This window comes from Oryx dammah, unplaced genomic scaffold (assembly GCF_014754425.2).
Source record: "Oryx dammah isolate SB20612 unplaced genomic scaffold, SCBI_Odam_1.1 HiC_scaffold_8, whole genome shotgun sequence".
In the NCBI taxonomy this organism is placed as follows: domain Eukaryota; kingdom Metazoa; phylum Chordata; class Mammalia; order Artiodactyla; family Bovidae; genus Oryx; species Oryx dammah.
This window is the reverse complement of record NW_024070192.1, coordinates 806,347-833,819: the sequence shown is the minus strand read 5'-3', so window position 1 is coordinate 833,819 and position 27,473 is coordinate 806,347. Positions and strand designations below refer to the sequence as shown.

Sequence of the window (27,473 nt, the reverse complement as noted above, 5' to 3'; positions counted from 1 at the left end):
GAAAGGTAACCACTATTCTGATGTCTATCACAAAAAAAAAAAAAAAAAAAAAAAAAAAGCCTTGTCTTTTGCTGAACTTTCTGTAAATAAATTCAGAGGGTATGTACCCTTTCGGGTCAGGCACACCCCGTCTGTGAGAGCTGTCATCCGTGATACGGGGTATAGCAGTCCTTCAGTGCTATACTCAGCATTCCACTGTGGAATACACTGAAAATAACTGATCATTTCACTGACTGACTGGCTGTTTTCAGGGTTCGGTTATTAATAATAATGCTGCTATGAACATTTTCACACATGTTTAACAGAGCACGTATTCACCCATTTCTTTCGGTTGGACATTCTGCAGTGAAAATGCTGAGTCACAAGTGATTTGAAAACTATGACCAGGCAAAAACTTGAAAGTGAACATTTGTAACAGCAAACGTTTATAGCTGCCAAAAGCAGATGTGACCACGATGTCCTCTGACAGATACATGGGTAAACAATGCTAATCCATATAACGGAATGTTATTCAGCAATAGAAAGAAATGAGCTATAAAGCGATAAAAAGACACGAAGAAACCGTATCTGTAAAATTTTTAATGAAAGAAGCCAGTCTGAAAAGGCTACCTACTGTAAGATTCCAATTACATGGCATTTTGGAAGAGAAACTATGCGAAAGCGATGTTTTACAGACAGTCAAGGCGATCGGTGGCTGCCAGAGATCCCGGGGAGACGGGCAGGGAGACCAGGGTGAGGCACGCGAGAGCTCAGGACGGTGGAGATGCTCCACGTGGAACCACGATGGCATATGCGTGGCTAGATGCATTTGTCAAAACCCACGGAATTCTAAAGCACAAAGGGTGAGCTTTATGCAAACTTACAAAAACAATTTAGTAGTTCGGGGATCCCAGGAAGAAATACAGGCTGTGAAAAGAGAATCTCGTTATATCACAAATATGTAAAAAACCTCCTTGAAGGGGTGGCAGGAAATGTGAGGACCTGAGCGAGTCCGGAACTCACGGCACCTGAGGCCAGAGGCAACAAGAGCCGCGCGTGCGCCCCATTCTGGTCAGCAGGCGTGGTCCTGTGGGGACACACATCAACAGCCCCCCTTACACCCACACCTGTGGACCCAGACTGAACAGGCAGAAAGGGAGTGGAGGAGGGCGGAGGCCACGCTCCCAGTGCCAGACTGGGGACTTACGGGCGAGTGGAGGCCACGCTCCCACTGCCAGCCTGGGAACTTATGGGCGAGCGGAGGCCACGCTCCCAGCGCCAGCCTGGGAACTTACGGGCAAGCGGAGAGGGCCAGACTAACTACGTGGTGAAGGGTTAGGGCTGCAGACACCATAAGAGAGCGTGTTTGGCTTGACACAGACGCCGTTGGTTACATACACTAAGGCTCATCGATGTGCCTACGCACAGGCTTGTATGCACACAAACACTCTGGTGAGAGCGCAGGGAAGAAGCGACACCCTGCAGTCACGAGCACCCCCGGAAAGCAGACCCCGGGCTCTCACACCATTCTCCAGGTCCTCCACATTGCACGGGAGGCCAGGGGGGCCCAGGGCCTCCTGGAGAATCTCCCAATGGCAGAAGCTCGAGCAACTCAGGTGACAACATGAAGGAAGACGGGATTATAACACAGAACGTAAACAATATCCACACTGATAAATTTGTTCAATAAATTAACAAATGAGGGAGACGAGACAGACATCCCTGTAGAGAAACTCCCAATAATTCACAGACTCCCCTCCCTTGAGTACAGAGAGTACACCCCGCACCCCTCACGCACGGGCTCCTCACGGGAACCGTCTTCCCGAGAGCAGTGTGGGAAGGCCGGAGGACGGCTTCACCCGGAGAACCCAGGACACACCTGCAGCCAGGCGGCCAGGGCAGAACCCACCCAGCACTGCGGCCAGGCGGCCAGGGCTAGCGTCCACGGGGTGGCCACGGGTAGCGAGTGCCCCTGATGTGATACAGAGTGCAGCACTCTACTTCCATGACCTACCGCGTCGGCCCATAACCCCATCTTATCACGAGAAGAGCGGGAGGCGCGGCGCCCTGCAGTATTCCTGACCAGGCCTCCTCGCAACTGCCGAGGTCATGAGAGAGAAGGGGCGTCTGAGACACTGTCACAGCCCAAAGGAGCCCACGGAGGAAACAGAGCGTGGCGTCTGGAAGAGATCTGGAGAAGGAGGAGGACACCAGGGAAAAGTGAAGGCGAACGGAGCCAGCTGGGGACTCCGGCTTATTAAGGCGCCCTGCTGATCTCTGACTGTAACAAGTGCACCGACATGACGTGAGACGTTACGGAGCGAGAGCTGGGTGTGGGGCACACGGGAACTCTACCATCCTCTCAAACCTCCTGTAAACCTAAAACCCTCTAAAATATAAACTCTATTTGTTTAAATGGCAATCCTATTCAAAATAATCAACGGATGCTGTTCAGGATATTCTTTAACACTTGATGCTGGAAGAGAAATGGCGGTGGCAACTATGAAATGATGGATCCCAGCCATGCTGGAGAGTGACGAGCTGCTCTGACCCAGGCTCACCACTAACGGTGGTGGTTACCTGGAAGTGGTTAACACAAAGCTTCCCGTGCCTAAGGCCTCTGATACTCTTCAGCTCGATTCAGGTCCATGAATAGAACTTGGAGTGTCAGGGGCTTTGAATGGGAAAACACAGCTCATCTCTCTTTCCAGCCCCCTGACTGACCTTCAGCATTTCCCTTCAACCATGAGTACAGCCAAGCACCAGTGAAGTACTCGCAATGCCTGTGAGCAGCGGAGATCACAGACAGCTTACAGGCCGTCACGGTGTGGCGTGATCTCTAACGCTGCTTCAGTCAGTTCAGCCGCTCAGTCGTGTCTGACTCTCTGCGACGCCATGGACTGCAGCACGCCAGGCTTCCCTGTCCTTCACCAACTCCCAGAGCTTGCTCAAACTCATGTCCACTAGTCAGTGATGCCACCCAACCATCTCATCCTCTATCGCCCCCTTCTCCTCCTGCCTTCAATCTTTCCCAGCATCAGAGTCTTTTCCAGTGAGTCAGTTCTTCACATCAGGTGACAAAGTATTAGAGTTTCAGCTTCAGCATCAGTCCTTCCAGTGAATATTCAGCACTGACTTCCTTTAGGATGGACTGGTTTGATCTCCTGGCAGTCTAAGGGACTCTCAAGAGTCTTCTCCAGCATCACAGCCCAAAAGCATCAATTCTTCAGCGCTCAGCTTTCTAATATTCTTTACCCTCATCATTATTCTTAAGTTACAACATTTATTAGGCCCACTGCTCAATTATGATATTTATTTCATTCATTTGGAAGCATGTGTATTACTTTATCATGACTCTGATTTATTAATATTTTGATGACTGTAACTATAATTTCTTTGTCATCTTATATAATTTCATTAAATTGTCAAATACTATTCTGAGAGGGATGCATAAACTTCACAAGATTGCTAGTGGCATCCGTGCTAAAGAGAGGAGCAAATAATTCCGCTAAGAAAGCCTAAAATCTCAGTAAAGCCACTCACAGACTGTGTGTCGAAACCCCTGATGTGAAGCGAGCCCTACACTTTACAGCCGCCAGCTCCCCAAGCATCTGAGGACACTGCTATCATTTTTAGATTTGCAAGCTCTAACACATCGCTCTAAAACCCAGGGTTTCCATGTTTAATTGTTAGTTTCACGCAAGGAGACCCCTGCCAATACCAAAAGAGATAGGTCTAATCATCTGTACAAATGCCTGCTTACAAAAAAAAAATGGAACAGGGAAAAAAAAAAAAGACCCAATTAAAAAAAGAAGAGAGCTTGAAAGAACAAAACACAGGAACTAATTCTCAGTGACAGCCTCGTCTTTCATCTTAAGCCGTGCCTTGAACTCTTCCTTGTTTAATTATTAAATCAGGAGCAGCTCAGCAAGGTCTGTCTAGAGTTGACGACTCTTAAATTCAACTCTGCTGACAGACCCTGTCCATTCTTCTCTATATTTTACTGTTACCTAAAGACAAGGTCTGAATGCTAATTTTTAAATTCAACTTTCATTAAAAATAGAAAGCAGTTTCTCTAGCAGTAGCCTCTTGGCCCCAAAGTATGACTTTCATTTACACCCCAAATTGATAAAAACTAAAGATTCCAGTGTGAAAGCTATTGCTCTCTTACTGTTGTCGAACTAATGAAAAATAACAGTGCAGTACACGTTGTAAGCAATTAATGCCTCATAAGTTTCAAGCCTACAGCTACTTAATATACTCGCAGTTGTGAAAATTTAGGAGGCTGAGATGACAAAAATGTATTTCAGATACAAATTTGGCTTTTGCTCAGGGCCTTGAATATCACCCTTGTGCTGATTCTCCAGAAAACAAACCCTGATCTTGCCAAGGAGAGCTGGTCCATGTCGGGCGTCCTGGCCCCACCAGGGAGCAGCCACCACCGCGGCAATGCTCGCCCCCCGCAGACCCTAGGCCCAGCCGCCTGCCCCCCGCACCGCGCCCATGGCCCGGGTCCCCAGCCCCCGCATCCGTCCTCGGAGCCCATGGTTTGTTCTCTGCACAGAGCCAGACAGACACGTTAGGAGTGATGCTCAGATGGAGCGACTCTGATGTGCTCAATCCAGCTCAAATGCAACAAGATGCCAAACGTTCAGGGAGCCGCACGCTTTAGAACAGGTGAACCTTACAATATACTAATTATAATCATACACCGATAAAGCTGTTGTTTTTTTTTTTAAGCATCAATCACAAGGTTTTCCCTGCTCTGTGCCCTGACACAGTCTCCTTCCTCGTTGCTCTCTGCTCACAGGGCCCTATCCCTGCTGCCGTCTGCTCTGCGCTGAACTCGGCTAGCGTGTCCCAGCTTTGGGATTTCTGCACTGGCTGTTTTTCTGCCTGAAACTCTGGAAGGCGGCGGAGCGGCACTAGGCGGTGCGCGTGCAGGAAAGCGTGGCCCGAAGATGGTGCCCAGTGAAGACGCAGGCGGTGTCAAGCTTCAGCAAATAGTTTTGCTTTTTATGTGTTAAGTGTCACTCCAGCATGGCCAATGTGAGTATTTGGGGTATTATTTGAGCCCTTTGTGTTTTTCATTTTGCTTTAATTCCAAGAAATTAATTTACATTATTTCTTCAAAAAGGCCTGTCCCTCCTGCTCCTTGGCCTCCTCCTGCGTCTCTGTCTCCAGTATTTTCTTCCCAGCCTCTGCTCCCAGGACGCTTTTCCATTCTGATCTCGGTGTTGCTGGTTGTGTGTCAGTCGCTAAGATGTGTCTGATTCTTGCGACTGTGTGGACTAGGAACCTACCAGGCTCCTCCGTCCCTGGGATCCTCCAGGCGAGAATACTGTAGTGGGTTGCCATTTCCTTCTCGAGGGGATCTTCCCGACCCAGGAATTGAACCCATGTCTCCTGCACTGCACGCAGACTCTTTACCAACTGAGCTACAAGGGAAGCCCGTTCTGATCTTGCTGCTGCTGCTGCTTAGTCACTTCAGTCGTCTCCGACTCTGTGCGACCCCAGAGACGGCAGCCCACCAGGTTCCTCCGTCCCTAGGATTCTCCAGGCAAGAACACTGGAGTGGGTTGCCATTTCCTTTTCCAATGCAGAGATGGCAGCTAACCAGGCTCCTCCATCCATTGGATTTTCCAGGCAAGAGTACTGGAGTGGGTTGCCATTTCCTTCTCCAATTCTGATCTTCAGTTCAGTTCAGTTCAGTCGCTCAGTCATGTCCGACCCTTTGCGACCCCATGAATCACAGCACGCCAGGCCTCCATGTCCATCACCAACTCCCGGAGTTGACTCAGACTCACGTCCATCGAGTCGGTGATGCCATCCAGCCATCTCATCCTCTGTCCCCCACTTCTCCTCCTGCCCCCAATCTCTCCCAGCATCAGGGTCTTTTCCAATGAGTCAGCTCTCTGCATCAGGTGGCCACAGTATTGGAGTTTCAACTTCAACATCAGTCCTTCCAAACAACACCCAGGGCTGATTTCCTTTAGAATGGACTGGTTGGATCTCCTTGCAGTCCAAGGGACTCTCAAGAGTCTTCTCCAACACCACAGTTCAAAAGCATCAGTTCTTCGGTGCTCAGCTTTCTTCACAGTCCAACTCTCACATCCATACATGACTAATAGAAAAACCATAGCCTTGACTAGACGGACCTTTGTTGGCAAAGTAAAGTCTCTGCTTTTGAATATACTATCTAGGTTGGTCATAACTTTCCTTCCAAGGAGTAAGCATCTTTTAATTTCATGGCTGCAATCACCATCTGCAGTGATTTTGGAGCCCAAAAAATAAAGTCTGACACTGTTTCCACTATTTCCCCATCTATTTCCAATGAAGTGATGGGACCGGATGCCATGATCTTCGTTTTCTGAATGTTGAGCTTTAAGCCAACTTTTTCGCTTTCCTCTTTCACTTTCATCAAGAGGCTTTTTAGTTCCTCTTCACTTTCTGCCATAGGGGTGGTGTCATCTGCATATCTGAGGTTATTGATGTTTCTCCCGGCAATCTTGATTCCAGCTTGTGCTTCTTCCAGCCCAGCACTTCTCCTGATGTACTCTGCATAGAAGTTAAATAAGCAGGGTGACAGTATACAGCCTTGACGTACTCCTTTTCCTATTTGGAACCAGTCTATTTTTCCATGTCCAGTTCTAAGTGTTGCTTCCTGACCTGCATATAGGTTTCTCAAGAGGCAGGTCAGGTGGTCTGGTATTCCCATCTCTCCCAGAATTTTCCACAGTTTGTTGTGATCCACACAGTCAAAGGCTTTGGCGTAGTCAATAAAGCAGAAATAGATGTTTTTCTGGAACTTTCTGATCTTACGCTTATTTAATTTTTTAGTAGATTTCCTTCTGTATTTATTGTACTGTTTCTAATTGTATCTATTATACTTTTTATTTCAATTATTATTTTTCATATCCAGTATTATCATTTGGAAATATTCTATAATGGTCAGATGTTACAACCAAGGCTAGAGGAACTCTCTGGTGAACCAGCAGTTAGGACTCTGGGCCTGGGTTTGATCCCTGGTCAGGGAAATAGACCCTACATGCTGCAACTAAGGGTCCTGCCATCTAAAGGTGTGGCACAGCCAAGTAATATAAAGTTTTAGAAGTTTTGTTATGGGACATTTCAAACATACGCAAAAGGAGGAGGAGTCGTATAATAAACCCACTATATTCTCCACCCCAATTCCACATCTAGTTGGTTCCTGAACTGTCCAGCACTCTACCTGCTGAAGCCCCACCGGCATCCCCTCCTCCAGAGGTGACGGCGGGACAGGCCCCGGGCCCTGGAAGATCCACGTGGAACCGTTTGCTGCTTAGGTTCCTTCCAAGCCGACTCACGGTTCTGCTTTCTCGACCTGGCTGGCTCGGGGTCAGCCCACGCCTCGCCTGGCCCAACCCTAGACTGTCACCGCTCTTCCCTCCCTGCTGCTGGTCACGGCTGTGTCTGTGGGAGGGGACGGAGGTCCACATCGCGCTCAACCTGCTGTCTTCAAGCAAACGCCCACTAACTTCCTGAGCTGAGCTCCTCCTTGTGTATGTAGGTTTCCTGATTATTGTTCTTGTATGTTACGACTATCTACTGGGCACTTATCACATAACCTAGTCTACGTATATTAAGGTATTTAACATTCCCAGCAACATGCACACGCTTTACTCCTGCTGTCACCCTGCCTGACGGACGAGGACCCTGGACACTGTATGAGCTGGCACAGCACTCGAGCTGTTGAGGACCTGGAACGGGAGCCTGAGACCCACAGCCCAGCTCCGCATCACGGTGGACGCTGCGCCCCATTCCTTCTGCCCTCTGAAACGGGCCCTCCAGCTAGTCTGGGGTCTCCAAGACACGCCTAGGTAACAGATTCTAGCTCAAACTCCACAGCTTTAAATCCAAGCAGGCACTCTGGACAAGCCAGCTGACGGAGGGGGCTGAGTGGCCAGGGGACCCTGCTCGGGCTGAGGATTCAGGGTCTCCACGCCACGAGGTCAGATCATGTATCCGGAACAAGCAGGACGAGGGGCGCCTGCCTCAGATGTGAGGCCTGGGTCCAGGCGCCCCTCAGCCCACCTCCCCAGGCTTCCGGATTTCAGGAAGGTGGCAGAGCCTCTCAAGGGCGGAAGACCCACCCTCTGCAAGCAGAGACTCAGCGAGGGGGTCTGGGGGCCCCCACACTCCCTAGGAAGACACGTCTGTCACCTGCTGTGTGCTCTGGTGCCGCCCCTCTGAATCCTCAGGAAAGGACTCTGGGGTCACCCACGGGGCATCTGTGCCTGGTCCCTCATCAAGACAGAGCAACTAAGAAAGTCTGCCTTCTGCTGGTCACACTGCTTCACCTCCTGACCTCAGGGTCTTCCCACGGGCAATACAGCCACACTGCTCCACCTGCTGACCTGTCTTCCCACGGGCAATACAGCCACACTGTTCCACCTGCTGATCTGACTGTCTTCACATGGGCATTACAGCCACACTGCTCCACCTCCTGACCTGTCTTCCCACGGGCATTACACATTTCCAGAAAAACAACCATGTCTTCTGTCAAAAAGACTGAAACAAATAAATAAAACAGAAAGTGAAAAAGTAAAGAAATTATCTCCAGGCTGAAAGTCAGTGGAAAAAAAAAACATAAGAAAGCTTTATAAATGTTTGCAGGGGTGAAAAAAGAAAAAAAGTGACAACAATCGATCCCAAGGGAAATCCCACGGCCACTGGAACAGGCCACACACTGCAACGTGCAAGCCTGAGTCGGGAAGGAAGGTGAGGGGTTTTAACTCCATAACACGCTTGCCACGCACTGCCTGCTCTGGAAGCAGGGATGCATGAGGACAGGCAGATGAAGAGGACAGTTCAGAGACCAGACACGGGAAAGCAGACGTACCGTGGACTGCATCTGCGCCACGTATTCACCCTCCATTTTGTTCAGCCGCACGTTTGTGTCCTCGAGCAATTCTTGAATATTTTCAGTGTGTCGCTTTTGAAGTTCAAACTTTTCCTTTTCCATTTCTGCTACAGCGTTGTGGAGCTACAGAGGGGAAGAATTGACTCTTTCACCACTATTACAGAATGGACTATTTTGTAATTCAGAAAAAAAGTTTTCCTATATTTCTCTATTTATTTCTATGGTGACCTGAACAGCAACACATATAAAATATTCAAAGTAAAGATTCATGTAAAGAGCATGATTAAGAAACAACTTTTTGTTTACTTTCCTCAATTGAAAATTTTATTGGATAAACAAATATTAAAGGTAATTATCCACCTCAGGCAGAAACAGTAAATAAATCTGATAACAGAATGCATCAGGTAAGCAGCAGCAGGATCAGCCTGACACCAGAAAACAAAGGCATTGATAATATTGTATCAACTAGGGTCACTACCTCTCAGCATATTCATCTTATTTGCACGAAATCTTGCACAAGAGTAATGTCCAAAATGGTTTACCCTTCACCCTGACTGCCAACAAGAAACTATTTTTATCCACTCCGTAAAGGACACTGAGAAGACACAAGGTGGCTTGTGTCAACCAAAGCAGGCTCTCGGGAGAACTGCGTACTCCGTGTCTGTGCATACTGGCCATCTTAGTGGAGGCCGCATACACACGCTGAAGTGGGTGAAGTGCTAAACTATGGGTGCAGCTCAGGTAAGGAAACCAGTTTTCAATGAGCAGCCTCTAAGGAAGTGGAAAACCCAGGCGGCAAGCCTCGTGGGCATTCGTCCCCCAGTCTTCAGAGCCGGGGAATTCGGACTCGAGTTGCTGTTGCCCACCCGTCTTCGCGGAGAAAGAGGGATCTACCTCCTGTCCCCTGACCCAGCCCAGGCTCACAGATCTGAAGCCTGATGGAGCTCCAAATTACTAGGAATAGTTGTTCCAGTGTCTGGCATTTATATATACATTTAATCAAGTTAAAATAAGTTATAGTTTATATAGTTTTACAGATACTTTAGAGTGTTTTCCAATTACTGCTGGCCTGGTTTTAAGAGGACGGTGTCTTGAGTAAAGTGTTAAATAATGAAATGTGTACTTGCAGCAGCCAGAAAAAAAGCCACTTTACAGAAAAGGTGAAAGCGCATAAATGGACACGACCCTAGAAGAGCGCTCTGTCTGCCCTCTGGACAGGGGCCCTCCTCACACAGCCCTGGGGCCACGGCCCCAGGACACAGCCGCCCAGCACCCGCTCCAACCACCCCGCAGGGCCCAGGAAAATGCTCGAACTCGACCCACTGGGAGACGGTCAGCGGGAGGAGTTCACCGAAGACCTTCAAGGTGGACTTACTCAAGACAAGTACCGTGTTTCACTTCTTGTGAGTACATACTGCAATTTCAGCCAATGGCGAAGAGCTCCTAAGCGAAAGCACTGAGTGCCTCCGCGACCCCACGGGCTGCTGCAGCCCGCAGGCTCCTCCGTCCACCGGACTCTCCAGGCAGGAACACTGGAGCGGGCTGCCATGCCCTCCTCCAGCGGATCTTCCCCACCCAGGGATTGAGCCCACATCTCCTGCACTGCAGGCAGACTGTTCATCGCTGAGCCACAGGGAAGCCCGAAAGTAGCTACTACGTGTGCCTAGGTAACTTTTATGAAACATTAGAAGTATTTTTTACATTACTCTTGGCTCTGCTAAATTTAATGAAAATGTTTTTCTTAATTAAATGCTCCTCCAAGAATAATCCATCCACAACTGATTTTGTATACACCAAAAACAAGTTTATACTACAACTATTGTGTCATCTGAGATTTCAGAAAAGAAAGGATCCAGGGGCTTACCTCCAAAATTTGAACAATTTAACTCCCCCAAATTATCCTGCTATTATATCCCTATGAATTCTGCTTAAAGTCTGTTAGCTCTGACAAAACTTCAGAGCCTTAATTAAATCCAAGAATTGTTAAAAGTAACTTTTCTAAATGAAAACTAGCTTATAAACCATTAAACTTCCAGAAAAAGTATACCAAAGCGTGACAGCTATTTCTAGATAGCCCAGAACACTGTTACTTTTTTTCAAACTCTTCTTTACCTTTTGTGAACACCATTATTTTATAACTAAGTAGGTTATGTTAGAGTATAAGCCTTTCTGTTTCTCCGTCTCTATTTTATCTTTTGTAGCTCACCTTTTTCTCCCAGTCGTTATTCAGAGACTCTGTGCTCTGCTCACAGAGCTTTTTTAACTCCGCAATCTGGTTGTCTTTGGTCTCTCGGATAACCTGACCTTCACGGACGAGGGTCTGAACTGTCAAAAAGGACGAAAACGTAATTAAACCAATTCTAGCTGCCACATAAGAGTCTGGTGGTAAAAAGCAAAGTGCACCAGTTACCAGATCATCCCATCTTCCCATAGTCTTCTCTGCTCTCCCCTAAAATCTCTCTTCCTCCCTCTTCTCCACGCCCACCTCCGCAGCCGCTGGCCCGCAGACAGCGCGCACGCTGTGCCGGCCTCCGCTGCTCTCCTGCGGGGCGCCCGCCGCTGCTCTGCAGAGGCCCCTTTCCCGTGCAGATGCTGCGCCGCGACCCTCAGACTGTGACTCCCAGCTCCCCTCCCACGAGACAGAGACCCAAAGGCTCCTCAGATCTGACTGCTTTCTGGCCGTATCTTCAGCCACGTCCACGTGTTTAAACTCGTAAACTAACCAACCTATCTATAAATCCACGTCCTTTGATCCTCTTGCCCAGACGCGCCCACCTATCCACCTGGAGTGCCCTCCTCCCCTGCTGAAATACTATGTGCTCAAATCAGTCTCCGTTCAGGTCACACCTCCTTTAGGAACCAACCAGTCTCTCCTCCTCTTGCAGGGGCAGAATGACACTCCCCTCGAGGCCCAGGGAACCGCCTAGATTTCTACATTAAGGCCCTTATTGCACTGCATGCTATGAGAGTTCATTTGCTCCTTCACTGAGGAGAAAGATATTTCACCTTTTTATCTACAGAGCAAAAGACTGGCACCCAGGCAAATACCCCAAATGCTGTGTGCTAAGCCCACAGACAAAGACACCTACCGCTCCAACCTGCCGCTGCTCCTGGGTGCATCAAAGTTACTGGGACTGAAGCAAAACATGCTCTAAGTTACATAAAACATATCCCTTATAAAGCATTCAAGTTTCTATCTTCTTTTTAAAAGTGATTTAAACTGTCATTGATTCGAGTGAAAACTGTTCAACATGTTCATGTCATCCGGATGCAAAATAAATTCAGTTGTGTATTTGCTTGAAAGTAGTATTTTCTTAGCTTCCTTAATATGCTCTTATTCACTTACTGGAAGATAGGAAAATTTTCATAAACATTTACATAGAAATTTCTTTCACTTTTATGTCTCAATGACGCAGCTCTAAGTGGGAAGAAGAGTCAAGTTAGCCTGGTATTGTCGTCCGTCGCTCAGACGTGTCCGACGCTTTGTTCTAAGTGAGAAGAGTCAGGTTAACCTGGTATTGTTGCCAGTCGCTCAGACGTGTCTGACGCTTTGTTCTAAGTGGGAAGAAGAGTCAGGTTAGCCTGGTATTGTCGTCCGTCGCTCAGACGCGCCCCACTCTCTGTGACGCCAGGGACTGCAGCATGCCGGGCCCCCCTGCCCTTCACTTTCTCCCGGAGCTTGCTCAAGCTCGTGTCCGTGGAGTCAGTGATGCCGTCCAGCCGTCCCAGCCTCGGCCGCATTCTGCTTCTGCCCTCAGTCGTTTCCAGCCTCAGGGTCTTCCCCAGAGAGTCTGCTCTTCACATCAGGTGGCGAAATTATTGGAGCTTCAGCATCAGTCCTTCCAATGAATTCCCATAAAAAGGGTTTTAAGTGTAAGTCACTCAGTTGTGTCCAACTCTTTGTGACCCCACGGAGTATAGCCCTCCAGGCTCCTCTGTCCATGGAACTCTCCAGGCGAGAATACTGGAGTGGGTGGTCATTCCCTTCTCCCGGGGACCTTCCCGACCCAGGGATCCAACCCGGGTCTCCTGCATTGCAGGCGGATTCTTTACTGTTTAAGCCACCAGGATTCAGGGTTGATTTCCTTCAAGACTGTTTGATCTCCTTACAGTCCAGAAGACTCTTCTCCAGCACCACAGTTCAAAAGCATCAATTCTCTGGCGTTTAGCCTTCTTTATGGTGCAACTCTCACATCTGTACATGACTACTGGAAAAACCATAGCCTTGACTATAAGGACCTTTGTCAGCAAAATGATGTCTCTGCTTTTCAATACACTGTCTACATTTATCATCGCTTTCTTTCCAAGGAGCAAGTGTTTTTTAATTTTGTGGCTGCAGTCACCATCTGCAGTGATTTTGGAGCCCCCCAAAATAAAATCTGTCACTATTTCCACTTTTTCCCCTTCTATTTGCCATGGAGTGATGGGACCAGATGCCATGATCTTATGGTTTTTTGAATGCTAAGTTCTAAGCCAGCTTTCTCATTCTCCTCTTTCACCCTCATCAACAGACTCTTTAGTTCCTCTTTGCTTTCTGCCATCAGGGTGGTATCATGAATATCTGAGGTTGTTGATATTTCTCCCAGCAGTCTTGATTCCAGCTTGTGAGTCATCGAGCCCAGTGTTTCGCATGATGTGCTCTGCATCAAGTTAAATAAGCAGGTGACAGTATACAGCCTTGACGTCCTACTTTCCCAATGTGGAACCAGTCCATTGTTTCCTGTCTGGTTCTAACTGTTGCTTCTTAACCACTGTACAGGTTTCTCAGGAGACAGGAAAGGTGGTCTGGCACTCCCATCTCTGAGAATTTTCCACAGTTTGTTGTGATCTGCACAAAGGCTTTACCAGTCAATGAAGCAGAAGTAGATGTTTTTTTCTGGAATTTCCTTGCTTTTTCTATGACCTAATGGATGTTGGCAATTTGATCTCTGGTTCCTCTGCCTTTTTTCAACCCAGCTTGTACATCTGGAAGTTCTCGGTTTACATACTACTGAAGCCTAGCTTGAAGGATTTTGAACACAGCCTTGCTAGCACGTGAAATGAGCACAACTGTCTGGCAGTTTGAACATTCTTTGAGTGTTTAAAGTGCCTGGTTTGAATCAGAGTAAAAACAAAAACCTAGAAATAGGTTTGAAACATGTGTAGCCACTGATGTTTGGAGCAGTTCCACGACACTCTCCACTTTCTTCACTGACATCGGATCCTTCACCAATCCTGCAGAGTTCCCTTCCCAGGCTCCCTCTCCTCACTCTCACTGTTACTACTGAGATATTCCGGGTCCTCATCACCTTACACACAACATTACGGAGGCACAGCGTCCTTGAGTTGAGGAGACTTTATATACATTACGTCTCCAATCACTGCACTGTGAGTAAGAGGCTTGCCGATGGGCCACAGCAGGTGCTGAAGAGCAGGTTTGCTAAGAAGTAAGCTCTCTCCCCTCCTCGCCTCTCTCTCCCCTCTCTCCTCTCTCTTTCCCCCTCCCTCCCCTCTCTCTTCTCTCTCCCTTCCCCTCCCTCTCTCTCTCCCTCCTTCTCTCACTTTCTCCCTCCTCTACTCCATTCTGCCTCTATTATAACAGACTGGGAATCAGCTTCACCATATAAGCAGGCTATTCCACCAAAAACATGCAGTCCTAAAACTCACCTCTCAAAAAACATTCCCTGACTCTCCAGCAGCTACAGGATAAACTTGAAATTTCTAAATCTGAAATTCAAGGTCATGCTCATATGACGCCAAGTCACCTATCTTAGTCTTCGTCAGTCTCTCTCTTAACATGAGGGTCTCCACTCTAGATAAATGGTTTTGCATCTTCCTTCCCACAGTTTACAAACATCAGCATTCCCACCCCAGTGCCTGGAACTCTCCTCTGCAACTAACTAAATCTTACAAAACTTTTAAAGTTCTTTCCCCCTCCCCAAATATTTCCAACACTCTCCTTAAGACTGTCCACTACATTTCAGTGTTCTGACCTGCTGCTGCTGCTAAGTCACTTCAGTCGTGTCCGACTCTGTGCGACCCCAGAGATGGCAGCCCTCCAGGCTCCCCCATCCCTGGGATTCTCCAGGCAAGAACACTGGAGTGGGGTGCCATTTCCTTCTCCAATGGATGAAAGTGAAAAGTGAAAGTGAAGTCGCTCAGTCGTGTCTGACCCTCAGCGACCCCATGGACTGCAGCCTTCCAGGCTCCTCCATCCACGGGATTTTCCAGGCAAGAGTACTGGAGTGAGGTGCCATTGCCTTCTCCAATTTTGACCTACAGTCATAAGCATTTTAACACTGGATTTCCTGTTTTCTTTTCCTTCATAATGAAAGTATAAATGAAGGATACTTTTGAAATGTTCTGTCCATCACAATATAGCATATATTATAAAGCATAAAGTAGACATTTAATGGAATGAATTTTTATTAGACCAAGACAAATAATTGCTCTAGACTCTCTTGTGAAAGCCAGTAAGTTGTATTCTAAGACTGACCTATGGTCATTCCAGTCCAATGAAGAGAGAGAGGATTAAGGAAGAGTAAGTTACAGACTCGTCTAAACCTTTAATCAAACCAACCACCATTGCTACCCCCCCCACACACACACACAGGTTTTTCTTAAGTCATACAGAAAAGTTCACATCAGCACATCCACAAAGGAAACCCATACAAACTTTCCTATCTCATACTACAGTCAGAAATAAAACTGTCCCTTATAGAAGCACTAAAATAAAGTAGAAATGTTATTAAAGGATTTATGTAACAATATACAACATCACCTTTCTTCTCAAGTTTTCTAATAGTCTCTTCAGTTTCATTTTGTTTCTTTTTGTATAAAGTTTTCATTTCTTCTATTTCATTATTCTTTCTTTCTAAAATCTGCAAACAAATTTAAAATATTTTAGTATACTCTATTATTTTATGTATGGAACACATAATTTTTTTAAAAGAGCACAATATTCTTTTAAGTCTATCTCAGCTAATCCTGTAAGTGGCTTCCCCCCAAAAAAGATGTAAAAATTATATTTCAGTGCATTGACAAAACATTAAATACACTATAATAATTGATTACTGAAAGAAATATGCTGTTTCGAATTTTCATGTACTAATCCTTAAGGAGACTGTAAATACTAAATTAGCTGATTCTCTGAAACATGACTCGCAGATGAAGCTGTCACCAGGCTGCAGAGAGAAGCACTGGAGGCCTGGCACGCTGACACAGCACAGTCCCCTCCCAGCACTGGGCAGGTGCCTGCAGACAGGCACACCCTGAACCCCGACAGGGTCCTTCTGTCCCTCCCACACACAACAGCAAGCACGCCCAGACACATGGGAACGTGGGGTGTAATAGCCTTCTTTTACATTTAGTTCTGCTCTTGGGAATCAAAAAAGTCAGCTCAAAGTATGTCCAAAATTGTATGAATATTTTACATCATTAATTTATACTCTCAGAAGTTTTTAAATGGATCATTAAATACTTCTAAATACATCCGATACTTTTAAAAAACTGGAGAAAAACCAAGTATAGGAAAATTACCAAGCAGGGTAAAGAAACGTCTAACCAAGGGGGAAAAGGAAAACCCAACTGAGGCAGAAGTATGAATATCCACTTTTCTTGTGGTTGAGGTATATTCCTGTACACACAAACTCAGGTTTTGAAAACAGGTTATCGCCGTGTCTGCCCAAGTTCTTCTTGTACTGCCAGCATCTTCCGTTACCTTTCATTGTTTTGGTCCCACCTCTAAGAACAACTGATAAATAAGTAAAGAAGCCAGTTTGATCTCCATGTTCATAAAGAAGCAGAACAGAAAAAGAATGTGTGCAAAGAGATAAACAATTTCAATTTTATTCCTTCCCACTTCCTAACACGTAGAAAATGCCATACATGCGACAAACTGATGGACATACTTGCAAAATCTGGCATGAGGCCAAAGGTTTTATTTATATTTTACCTGCCATTTCAAACTAGTTGCACTGCTTTCTTTTTTCATGCAGAATTTATTTTAAAAGAGAAATTCCTGGAAAGGATCCTACTATTAAATGTTTTTCTTAGAATAGAGCTTTGCAATGGACATACCAAAAAGGCTATTGCAAACTGTATTACCATCATTTTTCCAAATATATTTCTATATTTATTTATATTACACATCAATATTTTAAAATTTCAATTTAGACATGTATTATGCTCTACTGAAATTACAGAATTATATTACTGAATCTCTAACATATTTATGATAGAGAACTGCTTTTATCTAACCGCTTATACTTAGGTAAAATTCTAGTAGGAACATAAAGTAATATTTGCCTTTAAAGTCTGAATGGAAAAGGGGAAAGTCAAAGGATTCAACAGTTTTCTCTAATTTTCAGTCAGTGGTTTCCCTCTTGTTGCTTTGCAAGAAGGTGAGCCCGATACACGCCTGACTAAACACTAGGACATTCCCAGCTTTAAGAGGGCGGGGCAGGGCAGGAAGAAAGCAGGCTGCAGGTGCTCTGGGCTCCACTCCCTCCCTCCAGCTCAGTCGCTTCACTCTGGGGAGCAGCAACCCAGGCTTAGTTTTGAAACAGACAATGCCAAGTTTCCATTTGGATCCATTCTCATGAGTTTCAAACTCGTATATTAAAATTATGCTTATATGTCACTACATTTTTAAAATCAATACTAAAATGTAGTTATACAATTATAAGGTATAATAACTATAGGTTGATGACTTTTGCTGTGCCCATTAAGAAGAAGAATTATACTTTAAAGTACAAATTGAAATACTGGAAGGCATAACTCCCAACGAGCTACTGAAAGGAAGCCAACATTGGCCTCACAGTGCATGCAGGCTACACCAAAGAGAACTAAGTTCAAGATTTCTTTTTAAATTAGAAAGGAAACTGCAATTTCCAGAGGACTGAAAGAAGATAAGACCAAAACAAACTCTAGCATTTACAGCTGATGTTTCATTTCAACTGAAATGAAAAGCAATGATAGACTATAAAGGGCTGTAAGAAGAAATAACGGAGAACTTTCAGACCATGTAAACCGTAAGGACTCACATAAATATATTTTTTTTAGCAAATGAAGTTTAAAGATCAGCTTTGCTAGGATATTAATTTAGCAAGTCCCATTTATGTTAGACTCTCATAAGCACATAAATATAATAAATGGATGGATGGTCATGAGACCTAGAATATTCGAATACTCAATTCTAAAAAAATAATGAACTGTACACACCCTACCTTCTGAACATCAGCATCGTGTTTCTGCTGCAGTTTAAGTTTCTCTTCATGATATTTAGCTTCCATCAGCTTTGTTTTCATGTCCAACTTCAAGGAAAATATTTTAAAGATGTTATTAATTTACTTTTCCATTTTTCAAAAGTACACAATTAAATTTAAAAAAACTCCTGTAGGAAAGAGAGCCTCATTTTCCACGTTTGCCTCACAGTCACGAGTCCAGCGATCTCCTGCCCACAGTCACACACTGGGTGTACTCTGTGACCACCTCCAAGTTGACTAGAAGTCTTCTGAACCAACCTCATTCTACAGGCTAAAGAACACAGACTCATCAGTGATGTCAGCCCACGCCACTCCCCGAAAGGGTCACTGTGAAGTGATCTTTTGCCAAATCCACTTGGTATTGCGTGGCACAGGCCAGGAGGGTCCCAGGCATTTCTTCCGCTCTTCTCCCCTTGGGGCCCCACTAACGCCACCACCTGGGGGGGGGAGCTGACGGGGCAGAGGGGATACAGGCAACTGCGATGGACATGTTTTCTCAGAAGTGGCCTTCCCTCCACCCTCTCCTTCTTTCTGAAGGATGAGTAACCAAGACCTCAGGTGCAGGGACTGAAGCTGTGAGCTGCGGACGGACAGGCTGCCCACCAGCCGGGTCCCCCACGGCCTGGCAGAGCAGCGCCCCACGCTGCCGTGGGAGTGCCAAGCAGACTCTCTTCTCTAAACTGCTACACCCTCCACAACATAGAACTTTATTGTGAATGTTTCACACACAAAAACACGTATTTTCTACACCTTGTCTTTCTCTCTGAACAATGTCTCATGGAAATCCCTCTAAAAACACTTGCTCTAGTTCTTATTCATTTTTTAAATAGTTACCAACTATTCCTCCATGAGGAGAAAATACAATCTGTTCGCCTGCTCTTCTTAGCGCAGTCACTTTCTTCTCAGCCTCCACTGCAAACAACACTGCAAAGCACGCGCGTGTATGCCTCCAGCACACGTGGGTTTTGCTTTCTGCAGGGTGGGTTCTCAAAAGACATGGCAATGATTCACATTATCTAGATATATTTCGCCCTCTGTTAAAGGCGAATTCACGTTTCTGCTGGAAGAATAGACATCGCACTGTGATCCTAACGTGCATTTCCCTGAAAACTACTGCGTGTTGGCCCGCCATCTCACGTTTTGGTCAGTTCAGTTCAGTCGCTCAGTCGTGTCCGACTCTTTGTGACCCCGTGGACTGCAGCACGCCAGGCTTCCCTGTCCATCACCAACTCTTGGAGCTTGCTCAAACTCATGTCCATCGATGCCATCCAACCGTCTCATCCACCGTCGTCCCCTTCTCCTCCTGCCTTCAATCTTTCCCAGCATCAGGGTCTTTTCCAACGAGTCAGTTCTTCACATCAGGCGGCCAAAGTACTGGAGCTTCAGCTTGCGCATCAGTCCTTCCAATGAATATTCAGTATATAAATATGTCACATCTTTGGGGCCTTCTGAATCTGGTCTTCCATGAAGGCCCTTTCACAATTTCCGTCCACATTCCTGTCTGTGGATCAGTAAAACCTGGTATGCAGGTTTTATTTATTATCTATTAATTTAATGCATGTATATACATTCACAGTCTGTCTCTAATATTTTCCTCAAATCGATTATTTTTCTATTGATTTTGTTTCTTACCTATTTTTTAACCTTACAAATTCTTTATGTCACTTGAGTCAACTATTTCTATCAATTCTTTTATTCATTCTGAGTTTGGAAAGGTTTTTGGGTAAGAAAGACCTGACGTCAAGATTTTTGTTGTTTTGAAACTTTTTGTCTGGGTTAATAGGTTAAGTTTTAGGTGCATCCAGAATTTTTATTTTTGTTTTTAGAGGAAAGGACCCAACTTTATCTTCTTTCAAGTAACTGAAAGGTTGTACCAGCATCATTCATTAAATAAGTCTCTTCTCAATGTATTGACAATGAACTTTGTCACTGTGTTTTTATTTTCAAGGGGATTTAATTTTTTTCTTGAAGTGTTCTTGGTTCTAACTGTGTTGTGTCTGCCTCATAAAAGCAGTTGAAAAGAGCATCCCCTCTATTATCTCAGAGAATCTGTGTGATATGTAATACTGGAATACAGTTCTTCCTTAAATGTTTCCTTTCATAAATGCGTAGTTGTAAAGCAGAGTGTGTTAATCCCCTTCTTGATACCTGTAGATATTCCTTCTAAGTAAACCAGCACTCACAAGTGCTCAGTTTGCTAAGTTACCTGCACTCAGTGAGTGGACAGCAGGCCTGTTGGTCCGTCCTGAACTTGGACTGGCTCTTCTACCATGTCTGATGCTATAACATCATGCATTACTCATTTGGAAAACACCCGTTCAATGAGGTGCAGAGATTTCCAAATATTGAACATTTCATTACATAATATCAAAACCTCACACTGGTTAATATTACCACCAATCTCATTGGAAAAGTCTTAGTATTGGAAAGTCCTCAAGCTCACAGTGACTGATACAGGGTTGCCAAAATTCTAATTTGTATTAAAAGGTCAAATTCTATCATTAGCAGTAAATATGGTCAGTTGTTTTGCTTAAAGTGACAGGCTCAATTTGTTCACTTTCCAGAAAATGTCTCCCAATAACCAAGTCTGAATAACCATATTTTGCCTGCCCGTCATTCTATCAAGTGAAAATGACATCCCACAGGCAGGCGCTATTACAGTTCATCAGTGAGGAAGCCCCTGGGGTCCTCCTTCTGGCGCTCGACACATGCCTGGACGTGCGCCACAGCTCTACTTCGACACTCAGCTAACCAGACGATGTGTATCTGAGTTACAAGATTTAGTGAAATTAATAATTTTCTCCTTGCTGCACTGAGAACATTCTTGAGGAAGATTGGTAATTTTCTCCCTGGGAGCATGTGGTAATGAATAGCACACCGACTGGTGCCATCTGGGGCCACTGCCTGGATGTGGGTCAGAACATAGTTTTACCCAACACTCTGTGTGCAAAGTCAATGCAAATGTAAGTACAGCAAAAAAATTTTTTAATTATTGCAAAAGTAGTTTTGACCTCATGACCTCACGGATCTTAGGGATCACAGAGTTCATGGCCCACACTCTGAGAACCAGTGTCCTGAAGAAACTCTTGTGCCTATGTGTCAGGAGACACGCACAAGACTGTCCACAGGGCTACTGTTTGTAAAAGTCAAAAGTTAGAATAGATTCATTGAAACAATGGCAAGAAAGTGTGGCAGACTCATTTTATAGAATCCCGCAAATGAAGCCAACTACAGCTAAATGCCTAACAGGAGTGCTACTCACATACTACTGAGCAGAAAAGTTCAGTTTTATTTAAAGGAAGTTTAAAATCCACCAAACAAAAGTATTTTCATTCTTAAGAAGGCAGGCATTGGTAGCAAAGTTAACTTAAATGCAAATCAAGACCACGAGGTACCACTTCACAGCAGTCAGAATGGCTGCGATCCAAAAGTCTGCAAGCAATCAATGCTGGAGAGGGTGTGGAGAGAAGGGAACCCTCCTACACTGTTGGTGGGAATGCAAACTAGTGCAGCCACTATGGAGAACAGTGTGGAGATTCCTTTAAAAATTGCAAATAGAGCTGCCTTATGACCCAGCAATCCCACTGCTGGGCATACACACGGAGGAAACCAGAATTGAAAGAGACACATGTACCCCAATGTTCAATGTGCAGCACTGTTTATAATAGCCAGGACATGGAAACAACCTAGATGTCCATCAGCAGATGAATGGATAAGAAAGCGGTGGTACATATACACAATGGAGTATTATTCAGCCATTAAAAAGAACACATTTGAATCAGTTCTGATGAGATGGATGAAACTGGAGCCGATTATACAGAGTGAAGTAAGCCAGAAAGAAAAACACCAATACAGTATACTAACACATATATATGGAATTTAGAAAGATGGCAATGATGACCCTGTATGCAGGACAGCAAAAAAGACACAGATGTGTATAGCGGACTTTTGGACTCAGTGGGAGAGGGAGAGGGTGAGATGATTTGGGAGAATGGCATTGAAACATGTATAATATCATGTAAGAATAGAATTGCCAGTCTATGTCCAATGCAGGATACGGCACGCTTGGGGCTGGTACACGGGGATGACCCAGAGAGATGTTGTGGGGAGGGGGGTGGGAGGGGGGTTCATGTTTGGGAACGCATGTACACCCGTGGTGGATTCATGTCAATGTATGGCAAAACCAATACAGAATTGTAAAGTAAAATTTAAAAAAAAGTAATTTAAAAATAGCCACACTTCCAGAAATTTTTATTAGCACTACCAGTAGTAAGGAGTATATGAGATATTTTAAATGTGTTTATTATTTTACTTCATTCTGTTATATAACTTTTTCTAAAATAAGGCAACAAACTGTTTTCAAGTTTTAAGTAATAAAATCATATTTCCATCAAAAAAAAAAAAGCAAAGGAGGGAAACAATGAGAGACGTGAGGATGGTAGTTATTTTGGGGGAGGGGGACGAGAGCAGGACTGAGAAGGTGGACGGCAGGCGGCTGGCGTCTTGGTCAGGATCTAACCCTTGCCTGCATGTGGTCCACGATGGTTTTCCTTTGAATAATTATTACATCTTGTAAGACTGTGAGTCTCTGAATGCTCTATTCATAAGAAATGCTTTAAAGTATAAATTCTCTCATTTATTACATCAATGACTGTAGATTTTGTCATTTGGATTTATTTAAATTCTACATTTTACTAGGAGATTTGCAAAAGGAAAAAATGCCTAATTGGCATTACGTGTAAGAAAGAAGCAAGGCAGCCTTTTAGGCAATGGGTGGGAACATTCGCTGTGGGTGGAGGTAAAGTTCAAAGGAAATACTCTATTTTATTTCACGAAAAGGGCAATTTCTACCATCTGTTCTCTGAAAACTGATGGTTGCTCTGAAAACTGATCTCCTCTCGTTGTGTTCTCTTCTTTCATTTTCAGTGACAACGGTTTTCCAAATGTCTTAATCTATATCAGAAATCTTTTTTAAGAATACTAAAAAAATTAAAAAAAGAAGCACACTGCTTGATGGTGCTCAAGGTCACACAGTCCTGTGATGTGGATATCACAGGAAATGTGTTAACAATTACAAAGGCAGACAAGTCCAAGCATGTTTGTGAATGACAGGCTAAGGTGAAAATAAAGGTCACAGTCACCAAACATGTCTTCCCATAATGCCAAATACGTTGAACAAAATTTCTAATCTTAAAATAATGTATATGTGTCAAGAAAACTACTATAGTCCTTCAATTCTATTAAAATAATATTGTGAATATTACTCATTTAATATCTAAGGTATTTTCTACACAATTATAAACTTAAAATGGAAGTTGTGTTTTATAAAGTTTAATTTCCAAAGGCTAATTAAAGATTTCAGAACTCGCCAAAGGATCAACAGAATTAAATCATTTATTAAATGCAGACAAACTCTGTAATCTATAGAGAACTTCATGTCACTCAATTCTTTCCACACTTACTGCATTCTTTAAGCACTCAGCCTCCTAAGGTTTTATTTTATCACCTTAAGAACTGATTAATCTAGATTATCATCACCACTCAGAGTGAAACCCTGTGAAATGGACCTGAGATTTAACTACAAAGAAGAGATTTTAAAAGAGACAAAAATATGAATTAATTTTTTCATAATCTTGGAATAAGAAATCGTTTCTACACAATACAAAAACCTAAAGCCATAGAGAAAAGGCTGATAGAGCCACCTACTGAAAAGAAAACTTCTATACGTTTAAAAAAAAAAGACAGAAATAAATCAAGACATACAGAGAAAAATACCTGTAAGGTGAGTTCCTTAATATACAAACTGCTGACGAAGCACAAGGAAGACAAACAGTTTAATAAAAATAAGGAAAGGCGTAATAAAGGACAGTTCACGAAAGCGAAATTAAAAAGACAGTGAAGTGAGTGAAGTCGCGTCTGACTCTTTGCGACCCCATGGACTGTAGCCCATCAGGCACCTCCGTCCATGGGATTGTCCAGGCAAGAGTGCTGGAGTGGATTGCCACTGCCCTCTCCAGGGGATCCTCCCGACCCAGGGATCAAACCTGGGTCTCCCGCATTGCAGACAGACGCCTTACCGTCTGAGCCACCAGGGCAGCCCCAAAAAGACAGTAGACAGGCACAAATATGCTCATTCTCACATAATAAAAGCAATGCAAATGTTAAAACAAGATACTATTTTTTGTCTCACAGATAATCAAAAATGTTTATGATTCAGTGCTGCTGATTAAATGGGGAGGCAGACCTGCTCACACACTGTTGGTGCGAGTATAAACCGACCTGACCTATAGCACTCACCCACTTAGAGTATGCAACGGGGGGGAATCTGTCAATATACCAGAGAATTACACAACATCACCGCAGCCTAACTTAGGACGCTTTCATTACTCCAAAAAGGAACACTCACGCCCACTGGCCATCAGTCTCCACTCTCACCAATGCCTAAAGCCAGAGGCAGACATAGCATCATTTCAAGGGCAATCTGTCAATATCAATAAAAAATTGAAATGTGCAGCCCTGAGCAATGAGATTTCACAGAATTTATGGTCTAAGAATAAACGTGCAATACATACAACTGTACACAGGGATATTCTTGAAACACAGCTTGTTGTAGCAAAATATTCTTCATAACCTACATCCCTCGGTAGCAATCTCCAGTAATAAAACATGGGCCATCAATAAAACAAAGTACAGTGCAACTATTTAAAAGGATTAAGCCATGTTACTGATATAAAAATCATCAGAATTATGTTTGAATTTAAAAAGCAAAATGAAACAATATGTCGAGTATGATCTAGTATGTTATTTGTATTTTTAAACTTTTAAAGAGAATACATGTTAAATTTTTATCAATGATTACCTTGAAGAGTGATCAGATGTTGTGAAAATAAATATTACTATTTAATTTTAAAATAAACATAACTCAAACAAAACTATTTCTTATTTTTACAACATGACCCAGCAACAGCGAAAGCATTTTTGGATGAGAACACACAAAAGACACCTCAGGGTTGTCCAACCTGGGTGTGCAAGAGTCTGTTGAATTTCAAAACAGAAAAGCCACCACCCTCCGGCCCACAAGTAAGCATCTAAGAAAAGTGACTTCAGCCAGGGGACCTAAGACCATCCTTCTAAAATGATTAAATGCATCACAGCGTAGCTAGGCATTTAAGCGTAGGGAAAAGTCCAAGTTAGAAAGCTATCTCTGGAAAACCAGCAAAAATAGTAAAGCAGGAGGATTCATATTTTCTTGTTTTTAACTCTTTTTTTCAAATGGACTTTTAAAATTTATCCACCTATTCAGGCACATTCTAGAAAGAGTGGGAGGTAGGTACACAAATATAGTGAGGCTAAAGTAGACGGACAGGGAGCTGACACGAATGTGCAACCGTCAGAGACCAGGGCAGCACACAGAGGTGAGCGTCATGCGAGAGCACAGCGCCTGGAGACGGGCCCTGGGCGCTCGGCCCCGCAGCGGCCGGAACCGGGGCGCCGGGTCTGCTGCAGGGAGGGCAGCGAGGCAGCTCGTCAGGCAGGGCCACATCAGGTTCAGCAGAGAGGCGCACATGTGGCTCAGGAACACCGACAGAGCCTGAGTAGCTTTCTATTAATGATTAATAGTTTCTATTTCAAAAATGAAAATATTAAATAAAACTGTGTCCTAAAACTGAAAAAAGCTTTTAAAAATCCATGCTCTGAATTTAAAATATAATTAGTATCTTTATATTTACAAAGGCAATCTAAACTGCCACTTTCCTCAGCATTCAAGTGGCTCCTAATTACCTCTGCCTTTTTACATTCATTCTCATTTTTGCATATAACACATTCTTTACTTGTATCTTAAAATCACATACAATTTTCATAAGACTTCCAAGTATTAATTTTTATTTTAGAGGTTAAATTTTTTATGTTACTATACTTACAAAAATCCATCAATTCAATTTTACCAAGTAAGACACAGTTCATTACCCCATACAAATATTTGAATGCATATAAAGATAGAGATAGGATATTTTTTTCCAGAATTATTTATATTAGTGAAAACTCAATCTCAATACCTAACGATAGGGATACGTCAAATTAACTGGGGATAATTCTGTAATATAGACTGTAATACAACCATTAAAAATAAATGCTTGGACAGCAAGAAGGTCAGAGCAGTGAGTCCTAAAGGGCATCAGGCCTGAATATTCACTGGAAGGACTGATGCTGAAGCTGAAGCTCCAGTGCGTTAGCCACCTGATGCCAACAGCCAAGTCACTGGAAAGATGCTGATGCTGGGAAAGGCTGAAGGCAGACAGAGAAGAGGGTGAGGTGGCTGGAAGGCACCAGCAGCTCAGCTGACATGAACCAGAGCACACTCCTGGAGGAAACGAGAGACAGAGAGGACTGCTGTGCTGCCGTCCACGGGGGCTTAGCAACCGGACAACAACGTTCTGGAGAAAGCCAGAGAGATGATTCACAATATCTGCTTGTAGCCAAGAATAGGCAGGAATGTGTTCTGACGTTACTAAATTTTACATGTAAAGATGTATGTATCTCATGTTAAACACATATGAGAAATAAAAGAATGGACATCAAAAATAAATAAACAAATGCTTAGGAACAATATTTAGTAGCACAAAATACTCAAGTTATACAAAAAATACTCAAGTTATATCATCTCAATTTTCTAAAGAAAAATAACATGTATTCTGTAGAATATGTTAAAAAAAGAATCAAAGTCAACACAATGCTACTTTTTCATTTCTATATATTAAATGCATAGGGGATTTTATTTCCTTCTTTACATATGTCTGTATTCTACAAAATTTCTTCCCCCTCTGGGCAATAAGAAAACCTTTATTTTTCTTTATTTTATTTAATTTTACAAAATTTATTTAATAAACACCCAAAATTATTTTATAATCACAGATACTACTTTAAAAGAGACTTAAGTTCTCACACTGGAGCAACTCAGCCAGCATATACTCTTAAATATTTTAGGAGAAAAAAAAAAAGACCAAAATTTCACCCAAAATAGAAACGACTATGTAACTACACAAAGGGTTATTTTAGGCAAAACATACACCGGGTGTATTTTAAGATACGCTGTAAGTTGATGTTTACATGCAAACTTCTCAATGACCCCACACATATTTTTACCAGTATACCAAAAAGAAAAACAAAAACGTAAGGGTACAGAAAAAAAAAAAAGCCACACACATTTAGAACTGAATCTCTGGTGCAACACAGGATACTTTTAAGTATCCTCTCTTTCAACACGTATGTGGGGAACACTGGTATGCTCAGCCCTAACCCAAGGTGTAACCATAAAGAATAGGAATACTGTGTCACAAAAGACCAAA

At 43.8% G+C, this 27,473-nt stretch overlaps 1 protein-coding gene and 1 long non-coding RNA gene across 14 annotated transcripts in view; both read right to left on the bottom strand.

Annotated features, from left to right (window-relative positions):
- Window positions 1-27,473, bottom strand: part of CEP112 (centrosomal protein 112) — a 309,950-nt gene that overhangs the window by 234,274 nt on the left and 48,203 nt on the right. For all 13 annotated transcript variants that reach the window (XM_040244376.1, XM_040244381.1, XM_040244382.1 and 10 more), the window contains 4 exons: window positions 18,088-18,174; window positions 15,642-15,741; window positions 11,088-11,206; window positions 8,861-9,004 (listed from right to left, as the gene is read on the bottom strand). In XM_040244376.1, coding sequence (XP_040100310.1) covers window positions 8,861-9,004; window positions 11,088-11,206; window positions 15,642-15,741; window positions 18,088-18,174 — 450 coding nt within the window. The remainder of the gene's footprint in view (window positions 1-8,860; window positions 9,005-11,087; window positions 11,207-15,641; window positions 15,742-18,087; window positions 18,175-27,473) is intronic.
- Window positions 7,528-8,854, bottom strand: LOC120866591. The gene is made up of 2 exons (XR_005721709.1): window positions 8,470-8,854; window positions 7,528-8,424 (listed from the first exon to the last, which is right to left on the bottom strand). It is a non-coding gene; the product is annotated as an uncharacterized LOC120866591 (long non-coding RNA).